Source organism: Rhinopithecus roxellana, unplaced genomic scaffold (genome assembly GCF_007565055.1).
Source record: "Rhinopithecus roxellana isolate Shanxi Qingling unplaced genomic scaffold, ASM756505v1 contig4579, whole genome shotgun sequence".
NCBI lineage: Eukaryota > Metazoa > Chordata > Mammalia > Primates > Cercopithecidae > Rhinopithecus > Rhinopithecus roxellana.
The window spans coordinates 1,088-11,773 of record NW_022143387.1 but is presented as its reverse complement, the minus strand read 5'-3'; the positions used below and the strand labels follow the sequence as shown (position 1 = coordinate 11,773).

Sequence of the window (10,686 nt, the reverse complement as noted above, 5' to 3'; positions counted from 1 at the left end):
GAGATTGGTTACTCTTAGTGACCTCTGTAACAATAATTTCAGGGTACTAAGGCAAATGCAATACTACAGAGGGTTAAAGCATAAATGGAAAGTGAAGAAGGCAGTAAGTTTATAGGTTAAGGACAGTGACAGTAGTATCCCAGGTCCTTCCTTAATAAACAATGTTGAGTCAATGATTTGGTGTGGAGAGGCCTAGTACAGACAGCCATGTCCTGTTCAGGAGTTGGTGACTAGGTTTTGTTAGGGCTAGAGAGAGTCAAGACATCATATAGTGACTGAGCCATAGAAGTGGATGAGATTGTCAAAGAAGCATGTGCAGTGGGAAGAGAGCCAAGAATGAAACCTTAAGAAATACTAGCACATAAGGGAGATCTCCCTAACGAATGTACCATGAATGGGTTATGGGTGTGCCCCAAATATTGATCCCTTTATTCTAAGTGGATGGTGAGAGCCACTGGCTGGTCACACGCAGCAGTATGCCGCTTCATTCATTAATCCCAGTGTGTCTCTGGAGGGTGGACATTATGCTTTTTCAACTTTGTACAACGAGTTCCATGACTATGTAAAGCCATACTTGACCCAATAGGTGTTGGTTGAAAGAATAAATGTAGAGCAACATCACGGGATAAGCTTAAAAGAATAGGTTGGGGCTAGATCAGTGGTTCTTAAACTTCCAAGAGTACATTAAGATTACCTAGTACTTTTCAAACTTGAATGTCTATATTATTCTGATTCATTAGATCTGGAGCAGGGCCTGGAGTTCTGTATTTCTAAAATGTTTCCAGATGATGTTGGTGCTAATTTAGGGCTACTCTGTGTAGCAAGGAATATACAATACTAGTTAAACATGCAAACTGTGCTGGGCACGGTGACTCACACCTGTAATCCCAGCACTTTGGGAGGCCAAGGCGAGTGGATCACCTGAGGTCAGGAGTTCAAGACCAGCCTGACCAATATGGTGAAACCCCGTCTCTACTAAAAATACAAAAATCAGCAGGGCATGGTGGCAGGCACCTGTAGTCCCAGCTACTTGGGAGACTGAGACAGGAAAATTGCTTGAACCCGGGAGGCGGAGGTTGCAGTGAGCTGAGATTGTGCCACTGCACTCCAGCCTGGGCGACAGAACGAGACTGTCTCAAAAAAAAAAAAAAAAAATGCAAATTGTACAGCTTTCCCATGAGATGCAAATTCAGTAAGTATGGAGTGGAACCAAAAATTTGCATTTTAAGGAAAACATCGGCAGGGTACAAGGGCTCACTCCTGTAATCTCAGCACTTTGGGAGGCTAAGGGGGGGGCAGATCCCTTGAGCCCAGGAGTTGGAGACCAGCCTAGGCAACATGGCAAAAAACCCTTTCTACAAAAATACAAGAAAAATTAGCCTGGCACTGTACGCACCTGTGGTCCCAGCTACTCAGGAGGCTGAGGATCGCTTGAGCCCCAGGAGGCGGTGATTGCAGTAAGCCAAGATTGTGCCACTGCACTCCAGACTTAGTGACAGAGCGAGACACTGTCTCAAAGGGAAAAAAAAAGGGTGACACTGAAATAGTTGGCCTAAGAACCCAGTTTGATGGAGGAATTTGAATGTTAAGCTAAGGATTTTGGACTTCACCCTACAAGTAGAAAGGTATTGAGGGTTTCCATATATGAACATTATGCATTCCCGAGGGATATTTTTATTTGATTTTTTTGAGACAGGGTCTCATTCTGTCACCCAGGCTGGAGTGCAGTGCTGTAATCACAGCTCACGGCAGCCTCAGCCTCCCAGGCTCAAGAGATCTCTCACTTCAGCCTCCTGAAGAGCTGGGACTACAGGCTCTTGCCAGCATGCACTGTGAATATTTTTACTTTTTCTGGAGATGGGCTCTCACTATGTTGCCCAAACTGCCAAGGGATATTTTAGAAAGACTATTCTGTAAGTAGGTGCATGATTGTGATACAATGAAAACATCTTATTTGGCTTTTATCCCTAGTTCCCGACACCCTAGCTTCTGAAACCCTTGGCATTTAGAAGGGTAAGAGCATATTTTGTTATTTCTAACAAGCCCCTTTCAACCATACCTGAGTTTATGCTAATAAGGTGGACACTTCATGGGTCCCAGATAGTTTCAGGATGGGAAATGATTTCCAGAGGAACCAACCATGTAATTAGAGTTGGAACTTTCAGTCCCATCCCCTGGGAGGGGAAAGGGTGTAGCAATTGTGTTCAATCACCAATGGCCAGTGATTTAATCAGGCATGCCTATGTAATAAAAGCTTCATTAAAAAACTCTTAAAATGTTGGTGTCTGGAGAACATCTAGGTTGGTAAACACTTTGAGGTGCTAGGTAGATGGCACACCATGAGACGGGAGAGCAGCTCTGTTCACTTCCTCCCATTCATTGCTTTATGCATCTCTTTCATTTGGCTGTTCATGAGTTGTATTTTTTATAATAAACTGACATAAATGTAAACCAGTAAACTGGCTCCCTGAGTTTTGTGTGCTCTTTTAGTAAATTATCCAACCTAAGCAGGGGGGGTCATGGGAACCCCTGATTTATAGCCAGCTGGTCAGAAGTACAAGTGGAAACCTGGGACTTGCAATGGGCATCGGAAGGAGGGGCAGTTTTGAGAGACTAAGCCCCTTAACCTGTGGGGTCTGTGCTAACTCCAAGTGGTTAGGGTCAGAATTGAACTGAATTGTAGGACAAAGACACCCAGTTGGTATCAGAACTGGGAGTGGGTGTGAAAAAATTCCAAGTTTTTAGTGTTAGAAGTGTGAATAAAAACAGTTCATGTTGACGAACTAAGAGTTCACAAGCAGGAAGTCACTTGGGAGGCTATTGTCTGTTTTGTTCACTGACCTATCTCCAGCACAGAGAATATTGCCTGCCACAAAATACACACTCATATATTGTTTAAGTGAATAAACTGTGGCAAGAATAACATAGAAAAGACTACAACTAGGATGGTAACTATAGATACAAAAAAGGAATATATGGATACATAAGACATTCTAATGGGGGAAACACAGGTTCCTTAGTAGCTGATACTTAGTTAAGGCCAAAAGACTAAGCTTTTAAAGTTTTAAGGTTCTTACTACATGACTTTCTTCTCCTTTTTTTTGAACACAGGGTCTCCCTCTGTCACCTAAGCTGGAGTGCAGTGGCATGATCATGGCTCACCGCAGCCTCCATCTCCCTGCCTCAAGTGATCCTCCTGCCTTGGCCTCCCAAGTAGCTGGGACCACAGGAGTGCATCACTACACCTGGCTAATTTTTTGAATTTTTGTAGAGATGACATCTCACTATGTTGCCCAGGCTGGTCTTAAAACTCCTGGGCTCAAGTGATCCTCCCACCTTGGCCTCCCCCAAAGTGCTGAGATGACAGGCGACAGCCACCGCATCCAGACTTCTTTTCCTATCTTTAAAATTTCAGTGTTCATGGTAATTGTACACTATTCCAATAACCTTAAATAATAGTGTCTCTAAAAATTCTTATACTATACCTTTTAAACTTAAAAAAAATACACAATTTAAATGGTGCTACTATTATAAAGAGTTTATCTGGTATCTCCTATAACTGACTCAAAAATAGTGCAAGATTCTTAATTTTTAAAAAATCATTATGTACTGTATGCTACGGCTGGAATGTTTGTTCCCTCCAAAACTCATGTTGAAATTTAATTGCCAAAGTAAAGGTATTGGGAGGTGGAGCCTTTAAGCAGTGATTAGACCAGGAGGGCTCCACCTTCATGGATGGGTTTAATGCCTTCATAAAAAGGCTCACACCTGTAATCCCAGCACTTTGGGAGGCCGAGGCGGGCAGATCACCTAAGGTTGGGAGTTCGAGACCAGCCTGACCAACACGGAGAAACCCCGCCTCTACTAAAAATAGAAAATTAGCTGGGCATGGTGGTGCATGCCTGTAATCGCAGCTACTTGGGAGGCTGAGGTAGGAGAATCTCTTGAACCCAGGAGACAGAAGTTGACGTGAGCCGAGATCACGCCATTGCACTCCAGCCTGGGCATCAAGAGCAAAACTCTGTCTCAAAAAAATAAATAAATAAATAAAAAGTCTTTTGGAAGTGGAGTGGGCTCTCTTTGCTTTTCTGTCTTTGCCATTTGAAGATGAAGCCTTCTTTCCCTCCAGAGGGCACAGTGTTCAGGCACTGTTTGGAATGAGAACTGTCAAACCTGCTGGTGCATTAATATTGGACTTCCCAGACTCCAGAACTGTGGGCAAATAAATTTCTGTTGATTATAAATTACCCAGTCCCAGATATTATGTTATAGCAGCAACGAAGAAAATGAACTAAGACACTGATATTCACTATGTGGTGAAAAACCATAAAAACTAACTTATCTAGTTAAAAAAGTTTTATTTAACTGGATTTTGGTATACTAATATAGTATTACACGGCCTTTAAAATCACATTTTGGAAGAATATTCACAAACGTGAAAAAATGAATAAGTGAAAGTTACTTCTTATTGGATTACAGAGATTTTAATCTTCATAAGAAAATTTTTCGATGTTTTCCAAGTTTAACTATTAACTGACCTAGTTTCTAAGTAGAAAACTTACTTTCAAAAGTGTGTTTAGGTGGGGCGTGGTGGCTTACACCTATAATCCCAGCACTTTGGGAGGCCAAGGCGAGCAGATCACCTGAGATCAGGAGTTCAAGACCAGCCTGGCCAAGATGGTGAAACCCCGTATCTACTAAAAATACAAAAAATTAGCTGGATGTGGTGGAGGGCACCTGTAATCCCAGCTACTTGCGAGGCTACGGCAGGAGTATAGCTAGAACCTGGGAGGTGGAGGTTGCAGTGAGCCGCGATCACGTCACTATTCTCCAGCCTGGGCGACAGAGCTGACTCTGTCTCAAAAACAAAACAAAACGAAACAAAAGTGTGTTTAATATATTGCTGGGAATATTTCATTGTTGTCTAATTTTTACAACTTGGTAATCCATTGTGTGATGTTTAGAAACTGTCATTTGGCCTGCTATAAAGGAAAAGTGAAAGGATGATATCCTGCAATTCTGAGTAATGGAGTTTGTTTATTTATAAACATTAAGTAATGCTAATGTTCTTTTTTTTTTTTTCTCAGTTATGTTAACTTTATTAATAGGCTGCGGTCTCAAAAATCTTTCTCTTCATCATCAGATGTTTGCAGAACTTTTGGCCTTTTAGCTTGAACCTGGACCTTTACTCCATCTATAATATGATATTCCTGTTGTAGTGCATTCTGAAGTTGTTCTTCTGAAGAAAACTGAACCGAACCCAAACCTCTGTGAAAGCCAGTCCCCTGTCAAAAGGTACAATACACCTTTTTACATGGCCAAACTGTGCAAAGTATTCTTTCAGCTGACTCGACGCCGCAGTCCAAGGAATTTTTCTCACAAAAGCAACCGGCCAATCGATATTTCTACGGAGCGCCACAGCACCTCTCGCTGCTGAGGCCACCATCTTTAGATTAAAGGGAGTAATGCTAATGTTCTAGCAATATTCTTTGTACACTTATTCTTTAAGAAACTTTTGCCTGAAAACAGAAACACTGAGAATTTTTATATGATTTATTTAATAATAAACCAATTAAAGATACAAAATTGTTTAGAGGATTCCAAAATTTAAATTTTTGTTTAAATACAAATTCACTCTGTAATATGAAAACATAACATTAGACCTCTAAACATAATGATTTCATCTACAAAAATTTCTGTTATACTAGAAAATTTGCAGAAGACAATTTTTTTGTGACATTAAATGTACATTATTTACAGTTGAAAAAGTAATCTAAAAACATTTCATTTCAGAAACTTGGATATATATGTTATCTTTGTATGCAACCCCCCAAGTCCACCCCCAATAAAAAATGATCCTAAATATAAAGCAATTACGCTTTTATAACTGACTACTCAGCCAGATTAGCCCAAGGCTCAAGTTGCTTTCTTGGCCCTTAAGAAAGAGTCTTGACTCTCTCAAAATAGCAGTATTCTGTTTAGCACTTAGCAAGACAAGTTTACTAATGGACCGCAAAGCACAGTGGCCTCAAGAGTTAGTAAACAATTCTTTAGGAAGAATTTATGGCAGATCTTACCCATAACAGATGAATAAATTTTGTTGGGTCACTTATTTCTCTGCAACATTTCAGCTATTCTTACATTAGGAAATAACCTGATAATGATTTAATTGACATAACTTGAAAATACAGGTATTATAATTAAAAAGATTAGAACTAGAAGAGACAGTGGTAATCATCTAGTCTAGTCCAACACATCTCTTCCTTTTATGAGAAGAACTAAAGCCCAAAGAGGTCAAGATTACATAGCGAGTTAGTGGGAGTGCCCTTCTTAGTCAGGCTGATGCTTTTATACTATCCTGCTTCTGAAACAGGGTCAGCCACACCACCAGCACCTCCAATTTTTCATGTTATTTTACATATTCATAGTTCTATATTATATAGTACAGCCAACTAAAGTCAATCTAAGAGACACCATAATTTTAACAAAGCATAAAATATGTTTTTTGCATTTGAAAGAGTCAAGACTTAACTTATACAAGTGGAATGAAAATAGTTCCTATATAAATTTCCTGTTGCCTTCTATTTAAGTTCTGTATTTACAAAAGAATCAGAAAATCTAATACAATGTAAAATTAGAAAAGAAACTTTAAAAATGCTTATGATATAGCAACTGAAAAAAAAAAAATCTCAAAAGAATGTCTTCATAGTGTAAAATGCCTGTTCCTTCACGACTGAATTCTGAAACATTTAGATAACAAAGAGAAACAGTTGAGTTTCCTCCCTCATCTAACAAAATCAAAATTAACTCTATCTTTAACAATTACAAAACTAGAGGCCGGGCGCGGTGGCTCAAGCCTGTAATCCCAGCACTTTGGGAGGCCGAGACGGGCGGATCACGAGGTCAGAAGATCGAAACCATCCTGGCTAACACGGTGAAACCCCGTCTCTACTAAAAAATACAAAAATCTAGCCGGGCGAGGTGGCGGGTGCCTGTAGTCCCAGCTACTCCGGAGGCTGAGGCAGGAGAATGGCGTGAACCCGGGAGGCGGAGTTTGCAGTGAGCTGAGATCCGGCCACTGCACTCCAGCCTGGGCGACAGAGCGAGACTCCGTCTCAAAAAAAAAAAACAATTACAAAATTAGAAACCTCCTTAGACTTTATCTTAGAATCAATCAATCAGTTTGCATATAATTGAAAATGTTCAATTAACAAACAATCATCCATAAGCTTTGGTATATTAACTAAAAAGAGTTGGGTTCCAGCAGTTCGTTTTGTTTCATAGCTACCTGAGAAGTAAATCCATTGGAACTGGACACCACCATCACATACGGCTGTGGCTGCTGCTCCGTTTTCTCAGTGTTCTCTTTCAAATGATCTTCAGATTCCTTTTTCTCTACTTCTTGTGTAAGAGTTTTTGTTTCTTGAGTTTTGATAACTGAAGTGATTACAGTGCCAGGTGGGTGAGCAACCAGCTGTGAACTGCGAGGAGAAAAGGTCACCACAGGTGCAGTAGCATTGAAGGATGGAGAGGAAGCCACACTGACGGTTCCATTGCAAATGGTCTGAACATTGCTAGTAAGGACCTGCTGAACCTGGGCAGGGCCCAAGACAATTGAAGGAGGAGAGCCTGCCTTTTGTGACTGTAGCATGACATTTTCTTTCAGTACTGTCATGGGCTGTGATGATGGAATGGCTTGCAAAATAAACTTCTGAGATCCAGTACCTGCCGATGGATCTGTGCTGGCTATAACTGTTGTGAGTGGCACTGTTTGGAGTGTTACTGTATGCAACTGCTGATTCCTAGGAGACACAACCACTGGAACTTGGGTTGGAGCCTGTATAGTCCTATTGAGATGATGAAATTAAAGTGAGACAATTAGCATATTCTACATCATTTAAAACTTTAATACTTGACAAGTCATTTTACAAAATACCAGTTGTAGGTTTCAAAATGCTACTTCCCATATTTTCAACACAGCATGACCAATCTCATGCCAGACTTTGTATTAAACACTACATACAGAGATGCCTAACACAAAACTCTCAGGCCATTAACTATGATACCATCTGCTGAGTGCTATGGACGAAAGGTCTGTACATAGAGTCACATTAACACAAATGAGGAGCTAATTTTGTTGGGGAAGGAGGAGGATTTAAAATGCTTAGCAAGGGCTGGGCGTGGTGGCTCATGCCTGTAATCCCAGCACTTTGGGAGGCCAAGGCGGGTGGATCAGCTGAGGTCAGGACTTCGAGACCAGCCTGACCAACATAGAAACCCAGTCTCAATTAAAATACAAAAATTAGCCGGGCGTGGTAGTACATGACTATAATCCCAGCTACTCGGGAGGCTGACAGGAGAATGGCTTGAACCCAGCAGTTGAAGGTTACAGTGAACCAAGATCACGCCACTGTACTCTAGCCTGGGCAACAAGAGTGAAACTCCATCTCAAAAAAAATAGCAGGAATGAATCAAACAGATTTGCTTTTAAATTCCTAATTTTAAGAAGCTCAAGCAAACCTCTTGCTAAGCGGTTTTTTTTTTTAAAGACAGGGTCTCGCTGTGTTGCCCAGGCTGGAGTTCAGTGGCGCAAACTCCACTCACTGTAAGCTCCGCCTCCCAGGTTCATGCCATTCTCCTGCCTCAGCCTCCCAAGTAGCTGGGACTACAGGTACCCACCACCACACCCGGCTAATTTTTTTGTATTTTTAGTAGAGATGGGGTTTCACCATGTAGCCAGGATGGTCTCGATTTCCTGACCTCGTGATCCACCCGCCTTGGCCTCCCAAAGTGCTGGGATTACAGGCATGAGCCACCACGCCCAGCCCTTGCTAAGCATTTTAACATCCTCCTCCTTCCCCAACAAAATTAGCTCCTCATTTGTGTTAATGTGACTCTATGTACAGACCTTTCGTCCATAGCACTCAGCAGATGGTATCATAGTTAATGGCCTGAGAGTTTTGTGTTAGGCATCTCTGTATGTAGTGTTTAATACAAAGTCTGGCATGAGATTGGTCATGCTGTGTTGAAAATATGGGAAGTAGCATTTTGAAACCTACAACTGGTATTTTGTAAAATGACTTGTCAAGTATTAAAGTTTTAAATGATGTAGAATATGCTAATTGTCTCACTTTAATTTCATCATCAATAGGACTATACAGGCTCCAACCCAAGTTCCAGTGGTTGTGTCTCCTAGGAATCAGCAGTTGCATACAGTAACACTCCAAACAGTGCCACTCACAACAGTTATAGCCAGCACAGATCCATCGGCAGGTACTGGATCTCAGAAGTTTATTTTGCAAGCCATTCCATCATCACAGCCCATGACAGTACTGAAAGAAAATGTCATGCTACAGTCACAAAAGGCAGGCTCTCCTCCTTCAATTGTCTTGGGCCCTGCCCAGGTTCAGCAGGTCCTTACTAGCAATGTTCAGACCATTTGCAATGGAACCGTCAGTGTGGCTTCCTCTCCATCCTTCAATGCTACTGCACCTGTGGTGACCTTTTCTCCTCGCAGTTCACAGCTGGTTGCTCACCCACCTGGCACTGTAATCACTTCAGTTATCAAAACTCAAGAAACAAAAACTCTTACACAAGAAGTAGAGAAAAAGGAATCTGAAGATCATTTGAAAGAGAACACTGAGAAAACGGAGCAGCAGCCACAGCCGTATGTGATGGTGGTGTCCAGTTCCAATGGATTTACTTCTCAGGTAGCTATGAAACAAAACGAACTGCTGGAACCCAACTCTTTTTAGTTAATATACCAAAGCTTATGGATGATTGTTTGTTAATTGAACATTTTCAATTATATGCAAACTGATTGATTGATTCTAAGATAAAGTCTAAGGAGGTTTCTAATTTTGTAATTGTTTTTTTTTTTGAGACGGAGTCTCGCTCTGTCGCCCAGGCTGGAGTGCAGTGGCCGGATCTCAGCTCACTGCAAACTCCGCCTCCCGGGTTCACGCCATTCTCCTGCCTCAGCCTCCGGAGTAGCTGGGACTACAGGCACCCGCCACCTCGCCCGGCTAGATTTTTGTATTTTTTAGTAGAGACGGGGTTTCACCGTGTTAGCCAGGATGGTTTCGATCTTCTGACCTCGTGATCCGCCCGTCTCGGCCTCCCAAAGTGCTGGGATTACAGGCTTGAGCCACCGCGCCCGGCCTCTAGTTTTGTAATTGTTAAAGATAGAGTTAATTTTGATTTTGTTAGATGAGGGAGGAAAACTCAACTGTTTCTCTTTGTTATCTAAATGTTTCAGAATTCAGTCGTGAAGGAACAGGCATTTTACACTATGAAGACATTCTTTTGAGATTTTTTTTTTTTCAGTTGCTATATCATAAGCATTTTTAAAGTTTCTTTTCTAATTTTACATTGTATTAGATTTTCTGATTCTTTTGTAAATACAGAACTTAAATAGAAGGCAACAGGAAATTTATATAGGAACTATTTTCATTCCACTTGTATAAGTTAAGTCTTGACTCTTTCAAATGCAAAAAACATATTTTATGCTTTGTTAAATTATGGTGTCTCTTAGATTGACTTTAGTTGGCTGTACTATATAATATAGAACTATGAATATGTAAAATAACATGAAAAATTGGAGGTGCTGGTGGTGTGGCTGACCCTGTTTCAGAAGCAGGATAGTATAAAAGCATCAGCCTGACTAAGAAGGGCACTCCCACTAAC

At 41.1% G+C, this 10,686-nt stretch overlaps 2 protein-coding genes and 1 pseudogene across 3 annotated transcripts; 1 reads left to right on the top strand and 2 right to left on the bottom strand.

Moving 5' to 3' along the window:
• Positions 1–4,930: 4,930 nt before the first annotated feature.
• LOC115896046 lies at positions 4,931–6,774 on the bottom strand (annotated as a pseudogene). Its single transcript, XR_004056055.1, has one exon. The product of XR_004056055.1 is annotated as an SRA stem-loop-interacting RNA-binding protein, mitochondrial-like (transcript).
• A 243-nt stretch (positions 6,775–7,017) lies between these two features.
• Positions 7,018–8,119, bottom strand: LOC115896043 (ETS-related transcription factor Elf-1-like). The gene has a single exon (XM_030926513.1). The coding sequence runs from the start codon at positions 7,673–7,675 to the stop codon at positions 7,244–7,246; it is 432 nt and encodes a 143-aa protein (XP_030782373.1). The 5' UTR covers positions 7,676–8,119; the 3' UTR covers positions 7,018–7,243.
• Positions 8,120–9,153: 1,034 nt separating this feature from the next.
• Positions 9,154–9,962, top strand: LOC115896045 (ETS-related transcription factor Elf-1-like). The gene has a single exon (XM_030926514.1). It carries the CDS (start codon positions 9,324–9,326, stop codon positions 9,753–9,755), a length of 432 nt encoding a protein of 143 aa, XP_030782374.1. The 5' UTR covers positions 9,154–9,323; the 3' UTR covers positions 9,756–9,962.
• The last annotated feature ends 724 nt before the right edge of the window (positions 9,963–10,686 follow it).